Genomic DNA, 24,682 nt, shown 5'->3' on the forward strand with positions numbered 1-24,682 from the left:
CATTGTACTGAAATTAAACAAGCATGCTGGATGTTTTCAAGTTGTCTTTGAGAAAACCTATATAGTATTTAATAAGTAAATATAATTTTCTATTGGAATGTTGGATTTTCTTTAATAGGCTAGTAATGTTTTTTCATCAGCCTTTAAGTGTAAAAATAAAGTTGTTGAGCCATTTGGAAAAAGAAATCTAAACACTTAGGTCAATTTTCTAAATGTCTAAGAGGAGCTGAATTTTTTTTGTCTATGATTAAGATGAGAACAAGGGAAGCAATGTTTATTCTGGGACCCCACATTCAGCAATTCCTCACATTGTCTCTACAGGGTAAGAGAATTAACTGATTCTGAAGTCAAACAGCCTGGATCCAAGCTGAGTTACTTTTTTTTTTTTTTTTTTTTTTTTTTTTTTTTGACAGGCAGAATTAGAGAGAGACAGAGAGAAAGGTCTTCCTTCCATTGGTTCACCCCCGAAATGGCCGCTACGGCTGGTGCGTTGCGCTGCGCTGGTCTGAAGCCAGGAGCCAGGTGCTTCCTCCTGGTCTCCCATGCAGGTGCAGGGCCCAAGCACTTGGGCCATCCTCCACTGCACTTCTGGGCCACAGCAGAGAGCTGGACTGGAAGAGGAGCAACCGGGACTAGAACCCGGGGTGCCGGCGCTGCAGGCGGAGGATTAGCCTAGTGAGCCACAGCACTGGCCCCCATTTTTTTTTTAAGATTTATTTATTTATTTAGAAGAGTTACACTGAGAGAGAGGGAGAGGCAGAGGGAGAGAGAGGTCTTCCATCCATTGGTTCATTCCCCAGTTGGCCACAACGGCTGGAGCTGCGCCAATCCGAAGGCAGGAGCCAGGAGCTTCTTCTGGGTCTCCCACGTTGGTGCGGGGTGCAAGCACATGGGCCATCTTCTACTGTTTTCCCAGGCTATAGCAGAAAGCTGGATCAGAAGTGGAACAGCCAGGACTCAAACCAGCGCCCATATGGGATGCTGGCACTGCAGATGCCAGCTTTACCTGCTACGCCACAGCGCCGACCCTGAGCTGAGTTACCTTAAAAGCAAGTCACTTTACCTCTCTGCGTCACCAATTTATTTATGGTGGCAATAAGTAGATTTCCTATGTCTTCATAGTGTTGTGGAGATTGAATTAATTAATAATATATGTGGGGCCTGGGGCTGTGACGTAGCAGGTAAAGCCGCCGCCTGCAGTACCAGCATCCCATATAGGAGCCGGTTCAAGTCCTGGCTGCTCCATTTCTGATCCAGCTCTCTGCTATGGCCCAGGAAAGCAGTAGAAGATGGCCCACGTGCTTGGGCCCCTGCACCCATGTGGGAGACCCAGAAGAAGCTCCTGGCTTCCGATCAGCCCAGCTCCACCATTGGAGTCATTTGGGAAGTGAACAGCAGATGGAAGACCTCTCTGACCTCTCTCTCTCTCTCTCTCTCTCTCTCTCTCTCTTCTCTCTGCCTCTCTGTAACTCTTGACTTTCAGATAAATAAATAAATCTTTGAAAAATTATTATTATATATGTGATGTGCTTAGCACAGTCTCTAGCCTCTGGTTGGCATGGCGTTGTATGTTTGCTATTATTATGTGATTGAGAAGAGCAGAGAGTTTAATCCTTAATGAAACAGAAATCTCCCAAGGAGAGACTTAAGAAAGTCTGTGTAAGTTTGGGGGACCAGGTTTGACCCAGCATATTATGTATCTAAAAGTACACACATAAAATTACTCAGAGATGCAGATAATTTTTGCATAGTGTTTCATGCTTACTTTACTATTTTCAGGTTCGATGGATGATGTACTGGATTGTTTTTGCTCTCTATACTGTGATCGAAACAATAGCAGATCTAACTGTTGCTTGGTAAGTTTTCTATCAAGAAGGGGCCAGACTACGGACTCATTATCAGGTATCCTGAGTTCTTAGCCTGCTCTTGCAGTTAACTATGTGAATTTGATCAAGTTGCCAAATTCTCTACCATTTCAGTTTCTTCATCTGCTTTCTTGTAAGAACAGTACTTCCATCAAGCTCCCCTTAAACAAAGGCAGCTCCTTTTTCCCATGTGCCACTCCCTGCCCACCTTCCACATACGTTCCCCCGAGTATCTTGAGAATAGAGTCTATGGCCATACCACCCTGAACACACCCGACTTCGTCTGATCTCAGAAGCTAAGCAGGGTCAGGTCTGGGTAACACTTGGATGGGAGAATAGAAAACCTTGGTTGTCATCATCCTTTATTTGCTTTTGGTCAGTGGCTACTTCCATTCCCTGCTGTGTCTGTTTCAGACCTTTACTATTCTGTCCTCCAACTGTCCTTCTCACTCTGCTGTTGTGATGTTCTCGTAGCTCATTAGATCCCATTAGATTTGCTAGAAAAAAAATTAGATGTCATCATATTTAAATATTCTTAACAACCTGCACTTACATATGATTTTCTCTGTATCTGCATCCATCTGTCTTTTCTGCTTTGAAATAGTTTTCCTTCCTCTGTCCCAGTGTTCATTCATTTACTTGTCTGTCATGTCTTTGGTGTAAGAGTTTGGGGAGGGAGGGTTTTCTGTTTGTTTTTACGTGGCAGAACACAGATCCCAAATCTTGCTGGTCATCCTAAGTTTCAAAGCTTTTTCTTTTTAGAGACCTCTGTTGTTTTTCTATGATTGCAAGTGTAGCTTTCATGTATCATTACAATATGTAGAAAAAGTTTAACATGGGCACTGAAAGTCCACAGACTCCTGTGTAATGGCACAATGGCAATGACCCCTTGTTGACGACACAGCAATCATTCCTCACTGCTTCCTACCTGTCTTCCCAGCCAAAGGAACTGAGATTTGCAGAATTTACCATATATGCCTTAGTGCTTCATGGACCACAGGATACTGGTACCCTCATGATATGTTAGTTAACTTTTGCTGTGGCAACAAAAAATTCTAATAACAGTGGGGTTAAGAAACACATTGACTTCTTGCTCAAGCTGTGTAAGGGCAAATGGTCAGCTTTTTGGGCTCAGGTCAATTTTAAGTGCCTTCTCTCTTCAGGACCAAGGATAAAATAACAGCTTTTCTCACAGTGGAAAGCAAAAACTTAAAGCAAGAGGTTGAGGGTGTGTTGGAGTGAAGGAGTCAAAGGGAGTTTTAAGCTTCTGCTTGCCTGTGACATGTGTCATGTGCACATTCTGTTGACCAGAACAAGTGGCCTGGCCAAATCCAGAATCCTTGGTTGAAGAACTGGAGTCAGCCCACAGGGAGAGCACTGCCAAAGGGCATAGGTGTATACCCCAATGTCCAGCCTACCACAGAGGCAATTACATTGCCCTTGCAAAGTGAGTTAGCTCTGCAAAGTGCAGCCATTCTAAACCACATGAGACTGGGGGTGGGAGTTCTGAGAAAAAGAAGATGTGTGCATAGGGTTAACATTGTGTACTGGGAGCATATAAAGTTATACCCTGATGCTGTGACATGTGCCAGGTACTCACATGGCACTTTGGAGCTCTGCAGACTAGGTGGATGTACCTCCCTGCCACGACTACATGCTGTTAATGCCACAGTTTGGCAGCTTTCTCACTCTTGCTTCTTGTACTTATCAATTCAAGCATGATTGTTCCCCTGATCACTAACTTTTATGTGTGAAAACAACTCAGTAAGTGATCTTTCGCAAAAGTATTTTTGTGATTTCCACATTGTCTATGTATGTAGTTTTTCACCAACTTTTTTTTTCCCCATTTGTTTCTTGCTAGGTTTCCCCTGTACTATGAGCTGAAGATTGCTTTTGTCATATGGTTGCTCAGTCCTTACACTAAAGGAGCAAGTTTAATATACAGAAAGTTCCTTCATCCATTTCTTTCTTCAAAGGAAAGGGTAAGACATGTCCATTATTTCCACAAATCATGTTTTAGAAATGTATATATATCGACACATGCTTTATGCCGTAAAATTAGTGAAACTATTGTAGTATGGAAAGAAAACAGTGGATTCTTAACCATATATATATAGTTGAATAATAATATGTGGTTGTAACTTAGCTATATAGTTGGATAACAATATGTGGTTCCCCTCCCATAGGAAATCGATGATTATATTGTACAAGCAAAGGAAAAAGGCTATGAGACCGTGGTAAATTTTGGACGGCAAGGCTTAAACTTAGCAGCTTCTGCTGCTGTCACTGCTGCAGTGAAGGTAAATTTTTTTTCATTTACCTTCTTTATCCAATGTCACATTAAGTCACAGATGAAATAATTTTAATTTTAATTTTAATTTCAGCTTTTAATTTCAGATCAGTATAAAATTATGTCGGAATTTTGCTTTACTGTGATCTTTCTAGTAATGGAAAGAATAACTACTTAATTTTAAGGATTTTTTAGCATTATTTTTTTTATTCAATATTTGAAACTTCTTAATTGATTACCAGATGAGTAGTTAATAAATGAAACATATCTGAAAATATCATTATGTCATAATTTTCCACTTTATAGCCTAAAAATAGTTTGAATAAATCTCCTTAAGTAAAGATGATCATTCTTTCTTTCTCTGTCTTTGGTGTTTTCTCGCTTGCTCTCTCTTTCTGTCGATGGCAATATCTTGGTAGGATTTCTGGCTTACTTCTGCACTTCTACTTCAATCAATTTGAGGTAACTGATTATTCAAAATAAGGCATGAAAAAATTCTGTTCTTAAAGACTTGAGATTTTTATTTAGCCAATTACTAATGTTATTCATTGTGTTTGCAAGCCAAGTTATCAACTGAATGCCTTCTGTGAAAATTTGCATTATGGCTTTTGGAATTCCTTGCATGTAGTAATTGGTGTGACTTATTTTAAGTACCATAGCATGATTGATTTTGGTATGTAATATATGAGGAAAAACAGACTTCAGATGAAGAAAGTGCTAAATGTGACTTTCTAGGGTCTCCAAATGCAATTTAGTTGATTTTTGTTTTTTCAAGTTGCTTCATGAATGAATTGGGAGTGACACGTACTTATCTGTGAGAGCATATATAAAAGCACACAGTACTTGACAGCATGTAGTAGGAGCTCCAATAAACAGTGGTGTCATGTATTCACCTCAAAGGGAATATTTGAGTTTATTGCTATTAAGTTAAATTGAAGTAAATAGTAGTGTGTGCTTTCAAGTTCACTTCTTTTCATTTTCTTGCGTTAAACAAGAGTGTTATAGAAATAAATAACCCTAGCTAAGTGGTGATTTCTTATCATCTCAAAGACAAAGGGTATAAAATGAGGGTACTTTCACTTTTCAATGATCTTTGGCTCAGGTGTCAAAATTAATATAATCACCAAGTCAAAAACTTCAAATTATAACCTAGCAAAATTAAATGGAAATTCATTAACTATGCAACATTAAACTTGTAAGTCAATTGTAATTTATCAATGACTACTAATTGTTAATATCTTAATGTATAGTTTTCCTATTTGGTTCTTGATATCTTTTTATTTAGATAGGTTTATAAATGAATACTAAAAATGTAAAAATTTTTAGTTTAAAAGACTATTGTCAAAGATTGTTTACATTTTATTTATTGCTTAATGCAAACACATTTCCTGATTTCCATAACTGCTAAAAAAATGTCACCCAGGAGCTCCAACATTCAACAAGTAGGAATTCTAAAAAGAGAACATGTGCCATTGTCGAAGAAATGATACAACATTTCCCAGAATTGAAGGACAGGAATTTCAGATTGAACGGGCCCACAGGGTGCCCAGCATAATGGCTGAAAAGAAGGAACAACACTGAGCTGTCATTGGATATCCCAAAACATCAGTGATAAGGAGAGAATTCTCACAGGTTCCAAAGATTAAGAGCTTGTTAAATTCAAGTGATCCAGAATCAGAATGGTATGAAGTTTCTAAATAGTGAAACTGCAGGGGATTGGTTCCGGGGCAAACAGCCACCGTCACCACCACCCCCACTCAGGTAGCCAAAAATCCACAGGTGTTCAAGTCCCTTATATAAAATGGCATAGTCTTTGCATATAAACTACACACAGCCTCTAAATACTTTTTTCAGCTTAATATTTTTTTGAGATAACACATTATCAATTTATATGGTAGTCAAAGGCTTACTGGCTCTACTGAATGAAGAGTTCAACCAGTAAAAACTGAAAAAACCATAATCCAGCAGGAAAGTGCTTTGTCACCTCAAGATGACTTAAAGCACAAGAAAAAAAGTCTGTGTGTTCAATACAGATGTAGTTTATTTTTTCAGATATTTTCAGTCAGCAGTTGTTTCCTTGAATGTAAAACCTGCAAACACAGAGGTGTCCACCATCAGTCAATTATGAACTTAGAAAAAAAAATTTGCTATATAATTCAAGGGATGCAAAGTCACAAGATTTACCTACTGTACACTGTTTGTCAGGGAAGATGTGTTCTGCCAAAACTAGGGAATAATCCACAAAAATGGAAACTGGTTAGCAAGCACAGAAGGAAGATGTTAGGAATTCCCACAGAGAATGCTATGCAGCACATCTGAGTGCAGCCAGTCAAAATCAGATGGGATGGATCAAAACCACCAGGAGGAATGTCTCAGGGGAACTGTCTATTAGGTGTCATTCTGTGCAAGGATGAGAGAGCATGTGCTGTGCCCAGTCAGAAAACACACCAGCTACAGACGGCTGGTACCAAGGCACTTGCACATCAGCCTTGGGCATCTTTAAAAATATTGGAGACAAGGTAAAGAGGGAGAGAGTAGGCATACTAAGCAAATGAGAAAGGGGGAGGGGGAAAGAAGTATAGTCATTAACTGGGAAAACAACAAAAGTTATATAAGAAAGGCAATATAATGACAGAGTGGGCTCAGCAGTAAACAGCATTTACCTTATAAGAATGAGAACACAGACTAAGGATTTAACAACTGTGATTGTCTGTGTTGGGAGGATGGAGGAAGAGAAGGAGGTGGTGGGGGAACTAAAATTTTCACTTGGTGGATTAGGAAAAGTGGGGCTTAATGTGGCTGCATCTGCACGGAATGAGGATGAGAAGGACTGAAGCTTTGTTGCCTTTTATTCGATATAAAATTTAGTATTGTTGGACTTTACAAACCAAGTGCAGGTATTTATTTACACTGCAGGAAGCTACTGTCCGAATTTTTCATACTCTAGAGCACTATTCAACATGATTGTATGTGGAAAAATTGAAAATTAAATTTTAACTTGAAAAATTACTTAGACATTTTACAACACTGTTTTAGAAACTATAGAAGCACACAAATCCCTTTTTCCCTCCTCACTTTAACATTTGTTTTTTTTTTTTAAAGATTTATTTATTTATTTATTTGAAAGGCAGAGTACACAGAGAGAGGGAGAGAGAGAGAGAGAGAGAGAGATATCTTCCATCTGTTGATTCACTCCCAAGATGGCCACAATGGCCAGCGCTGGACCAGGCAGCACCAACAACCAGGAGCGTCTCCTAGGTCTCCCATGTGGCTGTCAAGGGCTCAAACACTTGGGCCATCTTCTGCAGCTTTTCCCAGGCTATTAACAGGGAACTGAATTGGAAGTGAAGTAGCCAGGACACAAACCAGCACCCATATGGGATGTTGTAATCACAGACAATGGCTTGATCCTCTACACCACAATACCAGCCTCTAATTTTAACACTTAAGTTTAGTTTTAGTCCTTCTGGTCAGTGAGGTACTTTTTTACATAATGTAACTTATTTGTGGGGCTTATTTTATTTTGACTGTGTCTCCTATGCCAAATCTTGTATGTGGGGCATCAGCTTTCTGCACTCTGTCCGTCATCCTCATTGCCTCGTTTATTTTAATTTCATACTTTGCTTGTACTGCTATTTAGCATCCTACATTTCATAACCAGATATCCAACATCTTTTTCTTTAGTGCCTACTTATATATGTGGTAGGTGCTGGGGATGCAGCACTGAACCAGTTAGATATGGCCCCTACTCTCTGACTACTGTCTGGCTGGAGCTGATGTTGACCGACAGAAAATTTTATCTCATCTTTGGTTACCATGAGCCATCCATCACTCCCTGTTATTAAAACCTGCATTCTCTCTAAGGGAAACACTTCTGTACAAAATGTTATAAAAGCTGTCCTATTTCTTTTTTCTTTTTTGATTTGTTGTTACATTTATAAGTTTTTAATGCCTGAAAACCACCTCACTACCCCCAAAGGCAGGAAGTAGAGGGCATAAAATCATCTAAGTCACCACTGCAAAACAAGTAGAAAAACATCCCATAATAGGAAATCATTTAGAAACTGTCCCCAGTTGTGTGTGATGTAGTGATTCCTTTATCAACAAAATCCCTTTACATAGAAGGTAACCTTCACTGGTGTTCATCATGAGTACAGGAAGCTTGGAGACTCCATCGTGTAGTCTACAAGGTCACTTCAAAAGGTTAATGAAAAGTGGAACTAAAAGATTAAGTGTGTTTAGCTACCCAAAAAATTCTGAAGCCCATGTGCACTTTTCTCATAGGACTCATTTCCCATGAAGTTGTTGAAGAGTCCTCATACTTTATTCATTAGAAAATTAGAAATAGTTATTAAGTTTGCTGAACACAACATAATGCTGACATCGTTTGCCTCGAGTTACACTGTTTGTTTTAAAGTTGGCAAAATTAGTTTCATCTGTAGATGTAAAAAAAATCACTGAAGCACACATTTCATACTGAAGAGTAAATTGAAACTGAAATAGGAAATAGATCAAGTTTAAGGAGAAACTACAGCAAAACCAACAGTATGATTTGAGAATTGTTTTAATTGTATTAAATATATAGTTTGTTAAAAATACCTTTCAGGCTAAAATTTCTTGGACTCTTAATAGCAATAGCGAGTGGCTCCCAGGCTGAACCACCTAAGCATGTTAAAGATGACAGTAGGCAAAGGAAGCTAATCAGAGCATCTACTACATTGGAAAGCCATTTTCTGAACATAGTGCTCAGTTCTGTGACCTCATTACCAGGCATCTGTTGGCAAGGTCAGTATACAAGTGTATTTCTGGCTGAGCAAAGCATAAACATACGAAGGATCCTTAAGGATTTTGCTGAGGATGCTCATCCACGTGAGAGCTGTGGCCGGCCTGGGCGCAGGTGAGCAGCCCCACTGCCCGGTGAAGCTCAGTGAAGACAAGTGCCGCTCGCTGTGTTAGCCGGCTGTGCGAAATCCTCCCTGGGAGCCTTTCCTACTGGATTCTTTACCAGATACAAAAACAGTCAGCTTAGCAGGACTTAGAACTTCACAGGTAGAGGTCCTGAAAACTTACTGACTTTAAATGATCCTAATTGGGCCAGAAGTCCTGACACCTTGCTGTTTTGTTTTTTCCTTTGTGATTGGAGGCTATTCAAGCCACTTAATATATTCACTTAAAAAGGGAACATATGTCCAGAGATGGGAGAAAAAGGCAACCTGGGGAAGCAGAATGGTGTAATGATCAAATTCTATAGCAGTGGAGTTAAATCTGGATTTTTTAGTCTTGGTTCTGTCACTAACTAATTAGTCATGGGATTTGGGGCAAATCATCTGCATTGAATCCTCCAAGAAATCATTTTCCCACCTGTAAAACAGAGGTGAAATCTGGCTTCTAAAACCCTTTATACATCTAAAACAGTGATTCTGACTGGGAAAGGGTTTCCCACCCCCTCCCCACCAGGGGACATTTCTGATTGTCGCTAATTGGGTCTGGGAGACTGGCCACTGCTATCTAGTGGGTGCAGGCCAGGAATGCTGCTTAATATCCTGCAAAGCACAGGATGGGTCTCCACACAAAGAGAACCACCAGCCCCAAAATGGTAATACTGTTAAGGTTGAAAAAAAGGGGACAGGCACTGTAGCAGATAAAGCCACCACCTGCAGTGCCGGCACCCCATATGGGCACCAGTTCGAGTTCCGGCTGTTCCACTTGTGATCCAGCTCTCTGCTGTGGCCTGGGAAAGCAGTGGAAGATGGCCCAAGTGCTTGGGCCCCTGCACTCACGTGGGAGACCCAGAAGAAGCTCTTGGCTTTGGATCGGCATAGTTCCAGCCATTGCGGCCATTTGGGGAGTGAACCAGCAGATAGAAGACCTTTCTCTCTCTCGGCCTTTCCTCTCTCTGTGTATCTCTGACTTTCAAATAAATAAATAAATAAAACCTTTTTTTAAAAAAGAAAAGGATATGTAAACATATATAGGTAGTTTGGGTGATAGGTTACAGATAGTTTTTATTTCCTTTTTTTAATCTTTCTGTGTTAAACATTCTTCAGTAACCATGTATTACTCCAGTCTTAAAAATACTAAAATATATAACAATGCAAATGCAGTCAGCTCCATTCTGGACTTGATCTGATTAATTGCTAAATGTCCAGAGGGAAAAGGGATTTCACTAAAAACTGAGAACTCATCTCATCTGCAATTATAATGTAACATGTCAAGGATCAACAAAACAGAGCTTACTGGCTATTCATTATTGATTGTTATAATAAGAATTATTCTGTAAGAGAATACTTTGTGCTTGTAAGATTATAAAGCCTTACTGATTATATGTTTTTATATTCTTAATAAAAATGTGACAATAAACAGGTTAAAGGTTTACACAAAGGTGCTGATTAATACAATAGATTCCTTTTATTTAACACAAAATACAGAGATTTTGATCCAGTGTTATTCAGGAAATGAAGTACTTAAACAAAAGCAGAATTATTTGAGTGTAAAATGAGAATTAGCCTTCCATGTAGGATCCCTTTTTACAGATGCTGACCATGCACTCAGATAGTTGAGTGGACATTCAAATGTGCTGGTGTGGGTAGATGTAAAACAAGCTCTGTGTGAGGACATAGCTGGTAATGGCTTCTCAGCTGAAGAACCCTCAGGGCTTATGTGTGTTAGTCTGGGCCCAGCCCTCCTGCCTGCTCAGTCCATCCAGTCATCTCAGTTTCTTCAATGGACATTTGAATCCACCCAAATCCAAACCCTGAGGATTTTGAGCCAGCTGATTCATAGTTAGGAACACTTCTGCTAATGATGATCTGTTTCGATGTAAATTTTTCTGTAGAATATTTAATTACTTTGAATTAGTATTCTCATCATAATCTTTCTGTTACTTTGTCTTTGGGTTTTTAGAATCAATTTTAATATGCACAGTGTATACACTTCTTGCATCTAAGATGCTGGGATGGGTAGTAACACCCCCTTTCTATCCTTTTGATCAAGACTACTGTGTCTGTCATATTTTCTCCCTCAGACTAGAACATTTCCTCACTCTTTTTTTTTTTTAGATTTATTTATTTGAAAGGCTGAGTTACAGAGTGGCTGAAGCAGAGAGAGAGAGAGAGAGAGAGAGAGGTTTTCCATCCGTGGGTTCACTCCTCAAATGGCCCCAGTGGCCAAAGCTGTGCCAATGAGAAACCAGGAACCAGGAGCTTCCTCCGGGTCTCCCACATGGGTGCAGGGGCCCAAGGTATGGCCCTGGGCTTTTCCAGGCCATATCAGAGAGCTGGAATGGAAGTGGAGCAGCCAGAACTTGAACTGGTGCCCATGGGGATGCCGGCACTGCAGGCAGCAGCTTCACCCACTATGCCACAGCACCAGCCCCCCTCATTTATATTTTTGGTTTGATATCATACAAATCAAAAAAATTACTGGGGCCAACGCTGTGGCATAGTAGGTGAAGCAACTGCCAGTAGTGCTGCATCCCATATGGGCGCCAGTTCAAGTCCCAGCTGCTCCACTTCTTACCCAACTCCCTGCTATGGCCTGGGAAAGCAATGGAAGATGGTCCAAGGGCTTGGGCCGCTGTACCCACGAGGAAGACCTGGAAGAAGCTCCTGGCTCCTGGCTTTGGATTGGCCCAGCTTTGGCCATTGTGGCCATTTGAGGAGTAAACCAGCAGATGGAAGATCTACCTTCTTATCTGACTCTGTCTCTTCTTCTCTGTAACTCTGACTTTCAAATAAATGAATCTTAAAAGAAAATACATAAAGAAAGTATTATTAATTCAAACCAAACTTTAATACCATTTGACACTGTAATTGACATGTGTGACATGACTACAGTGCCCTGTTGTGCCCTCAAAGTAAAAAACCATTTTTTGTAAAGGTGTTTATTTTATTTTACTTGAAAGGCAAAGTTACAACACAATGCTGGCCCTAAAACTGTTTTCTTTAAATGATAATAAAGGATTAGATGCAGGAAACATGAGTAAGAAATGAATCAGAAGCGTTCATAAATACTACAAATACTACAGTATTACAATTAAAACCTTAATTAAACCATCGATGACTAATTTTATAATATTGAAGAAATTTTTTAGAAAAATAACTCATTCCATCTACCTAAACATTGTACTATTTTAATTTTTGTCTATTTTCCCCTGTCTACTAATAACCATACTGCATTCTTAGAACTATTTCATATGAGGGCCGGCGCCGCGGCTCACTAGGCTAATCCTCCGCCTTGCGGCACCGGCACACTGGGTTCTAGTCCCGGGCGGGCACCGGATTCTGTCCCGGTTGCCCCTCTTCCAGGCCAGCCCTCTGCTGTGGCCAGGGAGTGCAGTGGAGGATGGCCCAAGTGCTTGGGCCCTGCACCCCATGGGAGACCAGGAGAAGCACCTGGCTCCCGCCATCGGATCAGCTCGGTGCGCCGGCCGCAGCGCGCCGGCCGCGGCGGCCATTGGAGGGTGAACCAACGGCAAAGGAAGACCTTTCTCTCTGTCTCTCTCTCTCACTGTCCACTCTGTCTGAAAAAATAAAAATAAAAAATAAAAAAAAGAACTATTTCATACGTATGATTTTGAATTCTAGGGTGGAGAGAAGGTATTGCTACTCACATTGTGTAGCAAATATAATTCTTTTATTAGTGGACTTTTGTGCTGAAGATATAAAAACTAAAAGGAAAAAATAGTCCTTTAGATAAGATTTTTTTATAGCTCTCCTTTAAGTGGTTGCATTGAGTATTTATAATTTATATAATGTTTTTGAAGTTTACAGTACTTTGCTAATTCTCATATTAGTTCTATTCTAGGCCCATTAAAAAAATCCAGTGGAAAATCCAGTTTTCAAGGTGATAATGATAATGCCCGTTGAAGTATTGAAGGGGGAGGCTCTTCAAAGATGATTGCCGTCCCCTTTGCTTTTCCCAGCATGTGGCTTTCCTTGAAGCTTTGAGAGCATTGATAATTCTAAACTATTGATAATAAGAATAAGGATGGTGACTCAAGAGCTTAATTAAAACTCAGCATGAAAGTAGATCACCCAGATACCTCAGGGTAATCTAAATCGGAAGCATATCTCTAGTTGATGGTGTGGTCTACCTGTAGATACATGCATGACCATACCTGTAGTTTGCTGCTGCACTTCTGCAATAAAACTTCAGTGTTTACGTGAAAACACCTGCTCTATATGGAGAACTCTTTAGCAGTTGAAAATAATAAAAAAGAAGAAGGAAGAGAAGTGCTTTTACTTATAATGTTTTTAGTATCAGCATACCAGATGTACCCAGAGAATAAAAGAAGTGTAAGGTTTGTCCCTCTCTAGTTTCTTAAATTCTTGCTCTGGAGGCAAAATATATGTAGCCCAACAATAGATATAATAGTGAAATGTGGGTTCATGTATCTGATAACATCCTAAGAAATGTGTTGATTATGCTTGTTAAAGGTATCAGAGTTTGTGGATGATATGAGAGATCTTAAAAAAAAATTCATGGAAAATGCATATCATGAAAAACTGTGCACAGATTCCAAATTTTTTTTGCATTAATAAAAATTATAATTTTTAAAATAAAATTTTAAAATAAAAATAAAAGTGTTGTGGCACAGTAGGTTAAGTTGCCCCTTGTACCTGGCTCAAGTCCCAGCTACTCTGAGCTTCTGATCCTGCTTCCTGATAATGTGCCTGGGAGATAGCAGATGCTGGCTCAAGTATTTGGGTCCCTACCACCCACATGGGAAACTCAGATGGAGTTCCTGGCTCCTGGCTTGGGCCTAGACTAACTCCAGCTTTTGCAAACATTTGGTGAATAAACTAGAGAATATAAGATCTCTCTCTCTCTCTCTCTCCCCCTCTCCCTCTCTGTGTCATTCTTTCAAGTGAATATTTTAATTTGAATTTTATTTTTTTAATATCTATTTATTTATTTGAAAGTCAGAATTACACACAGAGAGAAGGAAAGGCAGAGAGAGAGAGAAAGAAGTCTTCCATCTGCTGGTTCATTCCCCAGTCGGCCGCAATGGCCGGAGCTGTGCCAATCTGAAGCCAGGAGCAAGGAACTTCCTCCAGGTCTCCCACGCAGGTGCAAGTTGGGCCACCTTCTACTGCTTTCTCAGGCCATAGCAAGGAGCTGGATCAGAAGGGGAGCAGCTGGGACTCAAACCAAGGCCCATATGGGATGCCAACACTACAGACGGCGGCTTTACCTGCTATGCCACAGCGCTGGCCCCTAAATTAAATTTTTAAAATTACCCTTTAATTCCACTTTCTGTGAACTTTTTGAAGTTTCTTCATATAATCATAAAGGTAAACAGACTCAGTGATTTTTGGTGAGAGTTTGTATTCCTAAATGTCCTTCCTTGGGTTCATGGATGTGCATGCCATTTGCCTCCTGTGAGGCAGTAGGCAAATGTCCAGACTGCTGAGAGGACCAGAATCTCAGAGGTGAGGTGAAGAATATGGCAGTTCTGAGAAAACAAGGCATCTGTTTCAGATGAGCACAGGTCTCTTCCTGCTGGTTTGTCTCTGAAGTCTTCTGCAAACCAATCTATTCAATTAGTAAATGATACCCGATAATGAAGAAGCAAGGAGAATGAACAAAACTTTCCCAGGAATGTTTTTAAATGTGTATGATACAGGCCGGCGCCGCGGCTCACTAGGCTAATCCTCCGCCTAGCGGCACCGGCACACCGGGTTCTAGGCCCGGTTGGGGCGCCGGATTCTGTCCCGGTTGCCCCTCTTCCAGGCCAGCCCTCTGCTGTGGCCAGGGAGTGCAGTGGAGGATGGCCCAGGTGCTTGGGCCCTGCACCCCATGGGAGACCGGGAAAAGCACCTGGCTCCTGGCTCCTGCCATTGGATCAGCGCGGTGCGCCGGCCGCAGCGCGCCGGCCGCGGCGGCCATTGGAGGGTGAACCAACGGCAAAGGAGGACCTTTCTCTCTGTCTCTCTCTCTCTCTCACTGTCCACTCTGCCTGTCACAAAAAAAAAAAAAAAAAAAATGTGTATGATACAATTATTTTTATTGAAGATACATACTCTTTAAAAATTCCTTATCACAATTCAAAAAATAAGGTAGAAATACAAAGCTCCAGCAAGGCATTAGGAATGGCGTTGCTTTTATCACAGGACATTGGCCTAGAGTACGTACTGAGTCAAGACCATTTTGTTCAGTGTGAAATACAGGTTAGCAGTGATTCCTGAATATCTGCAACACCTTTGACTTTGAAATGTAAAGATGAACCATTATGGATGAGTTTCTATGGTAACGTTATAACTCAAGACTCTCATAACTTCACATGTGTGAAAAGAAGAAATAATAAGTGTAAAAAAACCTTCAGAAGAATTTTTAATGCACCTATAAATAAGAAATGAGTCATCTATATGCTATGCAAATTTAAAGTGGATAACTTTAGAAATTATTTTTTCTACAAAGCTTTATACTAGCGGAAAATGTAGTTGTATCTGAGAAGTTCAGAAAATGTCCCTTTTGGAGCTGTGTGATGATGAAAATCAATGAACTTTCTGCAACAATCCAGATGTTCTGTTATCTGCCCTGTCCAGTACAGTAGTCACTAGCCACATGCAATATTTAAAATATGGCCAGTGCAGATCAGGAATTGAATTCTTTTTTTTTAAGGAGTTGTTTATTTATTTGAAAGGCACAGTTACAGAGAAGCAGAGTCAGAGAGAGAGAGGGAGGTCTTCCATCTGCTGGTTCACTCCCCAGATGGCCACAATGGCCAGAGCTGCGCCGATCAGAGAGAGAGAGGGGGGTCCCAGATGCCGCAACAGCTGGAGCTGCACCAATCCAGAGCCAGGAGCTTCTCCTGGGTCTCCCACATGGGGGCAGGGGCCCAAGCACTTGAGCCATCTTCTACTGCCTTCCCAGGCCATAGCAGAGAGCTGGATCGGAAGTGGAGCAGCTGCGACTGGAACCGGCAGCACCCACGTAGGATGCCAGCACTGCAGCGACAGCTTTACCCGCTACACCAGAGCGCCAACCCTGGGAATTGAATTGCTTATTTAATTTTTATTAGCTGAAACTTAAAAACTGGAAGATCTGACTTTGATTGGTTTAACTATAAAGATATTAAGTGCTTTAAAGAATATATATATTTACTTGATTCATATTATGAAAAAAATGTGCATGCATTTCAAAACATCTTGCATCAAAATAAACTTACATTTTAATGCTTTTTTCCACAAATATTTTGAAATATTTCTCATGTGTGAATGTTCATTGTATAAATCTTTCAACTTTTCTGAAAATCCCATAGTAAAATGTTCTGGCATGATATTAATGTCACAAGAGGTTATTATGTTTCATAATAAGATGTTTTAACATTTATAATGTTGAATGTAAGTGTATTAAATATGTTAAAGTATTTTTCCCTTAGTTTTATCACTTCTCTGTCAAATAGAGCCAAGGTGCTATAACTGAACGTTTAAGAAGTTTCAGTATGCATGACCTAACAGCTATCCACGGTGACGAGCCTGTGGGACAGAGACCGTATCAGCCTCTCCCAGAAGGAAAAAAGAAGAGTAAAGCAGGCCCCAGTGAATCAGGAGGTGTGCTCATTTGTTTAATCTATGCATACTTTCATAATGGGACCTGGGGGTCATGATGGTTCTAGCATAATCTATTGTGACTCCTGGAATTTGAGCATACAGGATTTACTTTTATGCTTATATTTTTGAGTTTTACATTTAACTGTATTTTTAAGTGACATTTTATTTGAAAGGCAGGGTTAGAGAAGAAGAGAGAGAGACAGAATATCTTCCATCCATTGGTTCACTCCCCCAAAATGGCTGCAATGGCCATGGCTAGGCCAGGCCAAAACTAGGACCCAGGAACCCTAGGTGGATCTCCCACGTGGGGTCACAAGGACCTAAGCCCTTGGGCCATCTTCTGCTGCTTTCCCAGGTGTTTTAGGAGGGAGCAGAGTCAGAAATGGAGCAGCTGGGACTCAAACTGGCTGCGCACATGGGATGCTGGCATCACAGGTAGCAGCTTAACCCACTGCACCAAAATGCTGCACCCTGTTCTTTTTCTTTAAATGAGGTTAGTAGTTGGCTTTTGCTGGGCCTAAGACCATCTAGCTAAGAAAGTGGCAGTGGCCTCTTGTGTTGCTACCAGTTGTTGGATACTGTGGGTATCTACGGTCACCACCACCTCCTTACCACCAGCAGTAGTGCTGACCTGTGATCAGTGCTCTTTCTGCACAAACTGTATACTGACATCTAAGCAGTATTACAGTTAAAACACTCTCTACCGTAAAGGCTGTGAACAAAATGAGGATATTGACTCATAAGATAAAAAGTTTGAAGCAGGAGATGAAAGATGACTCAGTTTGAAAACAGGATTATTTCAGTGGAAACTATTTTGAAATTACATATTCTAGTTCAAGAGCTAACTTGTGGACACATTCTCTATGAATTATGAGCTTGCCATAGTTGATACACACTGAAACCTCCGTAAACTATTGTGTCTTAGAAACATACACCTAAATAAGACAGTTTGTTAGTCAGTTTGTCTTAGCAAGGATAAGAACTGAGATCTTCAGGATTTTCCTTATAAAAGTAAGGCCATAAGAGACAGGGTTATTTGATCTTTTCTCTTAAAAAGTAGAAGTTTTGGGGGATTGAGGGAGAGAAATATGGTTTTCTTCTTAGAATTATATCTATGAAATAAATCTGTTCTCTTTATATTGATAAAATTTTTAAGTATTATGCAATAGATTAAAAAGGAAGTTTTGAAGTCAATGGAAAGTCATCCTTCATAATTGAAAGTAGTCTGAAAAAATAAAATAACACTCCCTCCTTAAAATGAAAAAATAATGAACTTTCTTCCAAGTTCTCCTACAAATGAATAACTTTACAATGTTGTTGACTATTACCTAAAAAGTAGCAACTAAGCATTAACCATTGATCAGGATGGTGATGCCTTTAAGAAGGTAGAACCACTGAACTTAGAATTGTGAGCCTTATTAATATATTAATAATCCAAAAGCAGTTTTTAATACAGATATTTTATGTGCTTAAAATTAAATATTGATTTTAATTATAGGATATGATATATATATTATAATTTGTAGATTTAGACAAGATAATCTGACTCCTTTATCAGCAGCTTATCCATAATATACTTTAGAATTTCTTGAGAATTATATTCAGTTATCTAAGTGAAGAAGATTATGAATATGAAAACCTATAATATTTTTTATGCTGTTTACCCTTTAAAATTCTGTGACTAAAATATTTTAAGAACTTGAGGCGCTGTTTAGTTCTTAAATTTCAAGCCGTGAAATTAAAATAACTTTAAGATTTATAAAAATGTAGAGTAAGATGTAGCAATAAAAGAAAGTCATAAAATAAAAATTATAATATGCATCACTTTTCTCAAGTTCCAAGTTTGTACAGAATAGCTTATACTCTGAGCTTTGCTTCCCTGAGGACAGAAAATCTGACCAGAACTTTCTCTTAAGACAATATTGGTTGTTGTTTTTTTTTTTTTTTAAGATTTTTTTTGTTTTAAAAACAAAGAGGGAGAAACAGACAACAACAAGATCATTCATCTGCTCATCCACTCCACATGGCCAGGCCAAAACCAGGAGCATAGAACTCTATCCAGATCTCCTACTGGAGTTGACAGGGGCCCAGGTACTTGGGCCATCTTCCACTGCCTTCCCAGGCACATTAGTAGGGAGCTGGATTGGAAGTGGAACAGCAGGGACTTGAACCAAAGCTCATTCATATGGGGTACTGACATTGCAGGTGGCAACTTAACCCACTGCGCCACAATACCAGCCACTGTCAATATTGTTAATAAAGAAGTATGGTTCTAAGACTGGAAGAGGTGAAGAGACAGTAATAATAATCATGATGGTTTCAAATCCAGGTGTACATGGAAATTTCTCACATGAGAAAGGTGGCCTTTCAGACTATTTGGACAAAGGCAGACTATTTAATAAATGAGAAGACTTACAAGGTAGAGAAAATGAAATTGCACCTCAGCCTCAAGCCTTAGATCAAAGTAAATTCTTTAAGTGTTAAGATTTAAATGTAAGAAGCTAAACCATGTAATGGGACAGTCCTTTGTATATTTTTATAATCTTAGGAATTATAAACTCTCTTAAGCATAACATCAGAATGAGAAAACATAACCAAAGGTTTGAGAGATTTTTCTACATTAAAAAAATATAAACATAGTATATAGGGGGAAAACACCAAAAAAAAAGATAAGCTACAAACTGTCAAACATATTCCCATTATATTCATATTAGAAGCAAAGCATTGCAATTTTCAGCAATGCAGGAATGCTTAGAAACCAATTATTGTCAATTCTACCAAAGAATTCAACTGACCAAGAAATACTTGAAGATTTTCAGCTTCAGGTAGTCCAAAGAAATAATAAATAGTAGGAATGATAATTTTTTTGCTCACCATATTAGCAAAAAAAACCAACAACAACAACCAAAAAACACCTTTTTTTATTTGTGTTCTCTGTGTCAGTAACCGTTATCTATTGCTACATAGCAAACCACCCCAAAACAGTAGGTTAAAACATTCACAGTCATTAATTTTATTTATGTGTCTGGGGTTGACTGGACTCAACAAAGCAGTTCTTGCTCGGGATCTCACGCAGCTGAAGCTGAAGGTGTGATCTCAGAGAAGAGCTCACACGTCTGGTGTCTGACCTGCAAGGGGTCTAACAGCTGGTGGCTGGAGTGGCTGAGACCGGAGCAACGTCTCTCCACATGGTCACTCTGAGTGGTAGCAGCGCAACGGGAGAAGCTGGCAAAGGTCCTGCAGCATCACGTCCACCACATTTCTGTAGTAATTTGTTGAGACAGGTACAAAGGCCTGTGAGATTTAAGGGAAGGTGGAGTCAGAGTTGGAGGACATGTTTTAACACCACCACAGCAAGCGTGTTGGGGCGCACACTCTCATGTACATTTTTATGAGTCCTTTGGAACAGTCCTTTGGAGTGATAATCTGGCAGTGATCATCCACATTTATTCCTTCTAACTCACCAGGAAACTTCTAGGAATGTATCACGAGGAAATAATCAGTCAAGTATTCAAAGATTATGTAGAAACATGTACTTCTTATTGTTAATAGCAACAAATATTGAAGCAAATTAAGGTCCAAGATAAATGAGCAAGCATTTGTCCAAGCAAAAGGTGACTTATTAGGCTGGAAAAATAATGTCAGTCTACGCTTAGGTCATGAAAGTGTATCCAGATTGTGCAGGGAAAACAAAAACAAAAACAGTATGGTGTGCTATAATCCTGTATGGGAGATGCATGAAAAGAGTTGCTATAAGGAAAATTATGTGTTAAACACACACACACACACATTATGTCTGGAAAGACATTACTGGCCAGCGCTGTGGCTCAATAGGCTAATCCTCCGCCTTGCGGTGCTGGCACATCGGGTTCTAGTCCCGGTCGGGGCGCCAGATTCTGTCCCGGTTGCCCCTCTTCCAGGCCAGCTCTCTGCTGTGGCCAGGGAGTGCAGTGGAGGATGGCCCAAGTGCTTGGGCCCTGCACCCACATGGGAGACCAGGAGAAGCACCTGGCTCCTGCCATTGGATCAGCGCAGTGCGCCGGCTGCAGCGCGCTGGCCGCAGCAGCCATTGGAGGGTGAACCAACGGTAAAGGAAGACCTTTCTCTCTGTCTCTCTCTCTCACTGTCCACTCTGCCTGTCAAAAAAAAAAAAAAAAAAACAAAACAAAACAAACAAACAAACAAACAAAAAAAACATTACTAAAATGTTCCCAGCGTACTTTGAGGTAAGATTTTTAGTGTTTTTGTTTTTTTAAGTAATGTAGGAGTGGGTGTTTGGCACAGCAGTTAAGTCAGCACTTGGGACTTTTGCATCCCATATGGGAGTGCCTGATTCAAGTCCAGTCCTAGCTCCTCTTCTTACGATCCAGCTTGCTAAAGACACGTCCTTGAAGGCAGCAGGTGATACTCGAATGCTTGGGTTCTGCAGCCCTGGCTTTGGCATGGCCCAACCCTGGCTGTCCTAGGCATGTGCGGAGTGAACCAGTGCATGAAAAGATATCCCCTCCACCCCCCACCTTTCAAATAAAATGAAAATAAATAGTTTTAAAAAGTCTATTAAATTCAGAAATAAAATAATACTGTTTATTTTGAAAAATAATTGTAATCTTTTTCAGTTTCAATTTATATAGAAATATATATTCTAATGAAGATATTGTCTTTGACTCTAGTGTCTTGTCTGTTTGATGCAGGGATTGCTTTAATAAGTAAATTCAATTTGTCAATTTGATCTCATGATAAAGCCCGAATTCAGCTACTTTCTCCATCCCACTCCATGGGCTCCCATCAGTTCTGACCTGCCGTACTGCAGCAGCCTCTCTACCCAGGCTCCCTGCCTTTAGGCTCATCCATTTTTAATTCTTTCTCCAAAGTGAAAGAAGAATATAACAGGACCCAAGTATAATTGTGTTGCCCTTCTGCTTCAAGTACTTGAGTGCCTCCCACCCGGCTGCTTTCTGATGAAGGATGTTGGCTCCCCAGGCGCCTCTCCCACTCCATCACATGCTAGCTCTGTAGAATCAGGAGTCTGTCCAGATTTAGTTCAGTCACCACTTCCTACAAGGCTTATAACCCAACCCCCTTATCCAAGACCTAGGCACGGTTAATTACCTTGCTGTATGCTCCCATGGTACCTCCTCCTTATCTTCTGTTTATAGCATGTGTTACAGCATCATAGTGCTTCTTAGAGTCTATTTCCTCCATTGGACTATAAGTTTCTTGATTGGAAATCTTCTTGTCTTTTTCACCATTGTATCCCAGTAATTTAGCACAGTACCTGATATGCAGTAGAATTTTAAAAATACTCGTGGAATAATGAATCTATCCATACATAGCTTTTCTGGAACTATAGTAAGGTACTTTTAAGCTGAAATTAGGAAAGAAGGAAAGAAGAAGATGTAAAATCACCCTGTGAATAAAATTTCAATTGCTGTTATACAAAATGAGAGGCAATTAATATAGCAAGGACTATGTTTGTTGAACTGTAGTCTTAGCCTACATGAGTAGTCTTCAAAAAAACTATTATTTCTTATTTTTCATTTTATTTGAAAGGCAGAGAGAGAGAGATTTCCATCTGCTAGTTCACTTTCCGAACACTTGCCATGGCTGGATCTGGGCCAGGCCAAAGACAGGAGCCTAAAACCCAATCTGTGCCTCCTACATGGTGGCAGGGATCCAAGTACTTGGGCCATCAGTTGTTGCCTCCCAGGGTGCACATTAGCAGAAAGCTGGATCAGGACTCAAACCTTAACTGTCATGCCAAAATCTTGCCCCTGAGAGTTAAAAAAAAAAAAAGAAAGAAAGAAAGGAATCATGGTTGCTTCCTTTCTGATCCTTACCTTGCCTTGATTCTGTGCTTCAGCATATTAGGATCAGGAATATGTATTATGTAAGCAACAACCATAGGGGGAAAAAAATCTAGAAATGACAACTGAAAAACTATTCTTTTTGTTTATTTTCCTGCATTATGGGAGAAACAATTTTTAAATAAAAAATTGGCAAATAAAAAAGGAGAAAATGAAGAAGCTTAAAAGTACCTAAAACTCTACTTCCATGAAACATAGCAGTTTCATTTTTTGATTTTCCTGTCTTTTTCTGTGTGTACATTTGTTTTCCCACTTCACAGTGCCCTGGGAGTGCTTCCTTAGGCTTGGGACCCATTGCCCTCTAATGGCCACCCTGGCCTCCTGGCATTCGTTCGTCCAAGCAGCTGAGCTCCCTCACTGCCCTGACCCTCTGCACACGCTTCTCTGCTACCTAGAACCTTAAACCAGCACTGCAGGAAAACAAAGGATTGTGGTCTAAATGGTGGCAGATTCTACTTCCAAACCCTTCCTAATTCCTAGCCTCGAAGTCTGGCAATACAAAACTATACTTGCCTAGTGCCATTTAAAGTTCATATTCGTGTCAGAATAAGATGCTTAAAGCAGTGCTTTTGTGGCTTGTTTAGTGAGTCCCAAGTTATTTGTGTCCTGAGAGAGCAGATGGACAAACATGTATTGGGCACATTTTCTTCACATGCATGCAGTCCATCCTTTGCCTTTTCCTGAGTCTGGAAGCCCCTTCTGCTTTTTCTTCCCCTGAAGATTTAAGTATTTATGCTCTTTATCCTTATAAAAGCAGAATTTGAGACTTCATGGGGCCTAGTAGCCTCATCCCTGTCTTTATAACCTACCGAGTACTCTGGCTGCCTTAGACAGGCCTCTCCTGTGCTCTCTCTGGGAGCCTTTTGCAGTGGAACTCAGTGTTGGCCCCACCATCAGCCTAGCATCCACCAGGGACCTTAGAAGTAGACATTTGCAGCCCTACTCTAGGCCTTCTGAATCAGAAACTCCTGGGCTGGTGCCCAGCAATCTGTGTATTAACAACAGTTAAGGCAGTTTGAGAACATCTTTACCTTGGGGAAGGGAGAGTTCTTGTCCCTGGGTGCAGCCTCAGAGTGCTGTCGGACTTCTCGACAATAACCAGCCAGACTGCCAGGATGTTTGCATTTTGGCCAATGGTGGTAGGTTATTGTAGCTACATCTAACAACCTGTTAGCACACCCACATGATCTCTCACTAACCATCTGATGCTGGCTGTTTTTTCTAACACTTGTCGTTATAGCCTGTGGTGTTTCTAATTACTGTAGCCTGTCTGGCTGGATTTTATCTCGGCAGCTGCAACAGAGCTGGTTTGATGTCCGCATCACCTACCCCATGAACTTGTCTTGCCCAAGGTTCTAGCCTGTTTGGGTCTTCCTTCACTCCTTAAGTTCATCCTGCCGTCCCCACTCTTGACAGAACATGTGGCATGTGACCTAAGTAAAGGCAAAAGTGCAAATGACAAAGACACACAAAGGCTTGGGTTGTTTAGAATTCCTGAAAAGGAGAAATGGTGGGAAGAGACTGTTGACCATGCAGTCATCCCTCAGTATCCATGAGGGATTGGTTTAGGAGCCCCAACCCTTGCTCCTCAGGACACCAGAATCTGCAGGTGCTCAATTCTCTCCTCTAAAAATGGTACAGCACTTGAATATAACCTGTGCACATCCTCCAGTGTACTTGAGATCACCTCTAGATTACTGGTGATACCTAACACAATGTAAATACTATAGAAATGGTTGTTATTCTGTACTGGTTAGGAACTAATTACAAGGGAAAAAAATGTACCCATTCAATACAGACAGTTTTCCCCCAGATATTCTCAGTCCAAAGTTGGTTGAATTCACAGATGTGGAACTCACATATAGAGAACTCATGGGTACCAAGGACATGACTACACGCCTGTTTAAATTCTCTGGTTTTTGAACAAGACGAATGTGTTATCTACTCAAAAGTAAGTTAATTTTTAATCATTCTGAAAAATGCATAGTGAAAATAAGGATGGTCAGAGAGCTTCCTGGAGGGAAGGAGTTTCAAGCTTCCTCTGGCAGATCACAGGGACAAAGATTACTAATGAGTGGCAGCAGGGAACACAGTGCAGATGAGAGA

General features: G+C 40.4%; 1 protein-coding gene across 4 annotated transcripts in view; it reads left to right on the forward strand.

The window, feature by feature from the left end:
- REEP3 (receptor accessory protein 3) overlaps nucleotides 1-24,682 on the forward strand; it is a 95,182-nt gene that overhangs the window by 65,389 nt on the left and 5,111 nt on the right. Inside the window, exons 3-6 of one of the 4 annotated variants that reach the window (XR_016221624.1) lie at nucleotides 1,780-1,856; nucleotides 3,727-3,847; nucleotides 4,052-4,165; nucleotides 16,033-16,350. Coding sequence is in view for 1 of the 4 variants with exons in the window: in XM_008270080.5 (XP_008268302.2) it covers nucleotides 1,780-1,856; nucleotides 3,727-3,847; nucleotides 4,052-4,165; nucleotides 16,565-16,712 (460 nt within the window). In the remaining 3 variants the exon portion in view is untranslated. Of the gene's footprint in view, nucleotides 1-1,779; nucleotides 1,857-3,726; nucleotides 3,848-4,051; nucleotides 4,166-4,574; nucleotides 13,081-16,032; nucleotides 16,351-16,564; nucleotides 16,713-24,682 lie in introns of those variants that run through there. The other 3 variants (XR_016221623.1, XM_008270080.5, XR_016221625.1) reach the window with 3 other exon arrangements.

This window comes from Oryctolagus cuniculus, chromosome 15 (genome assembly GCF_051225735.1).
Source record: "Oryctolagus cuniculus isolate XC-2025 breed Fujian yellow rabbit chromosome 15, ASM5122573v1, whole genome shotgun sequence".
NCBI classification, from domain to species: Eukaryota; Metazoa; Chordata; class Mammalia; order Lagomorpha; family Leporidae; genus Oryctolagus; species Oryctolagus cuniculus.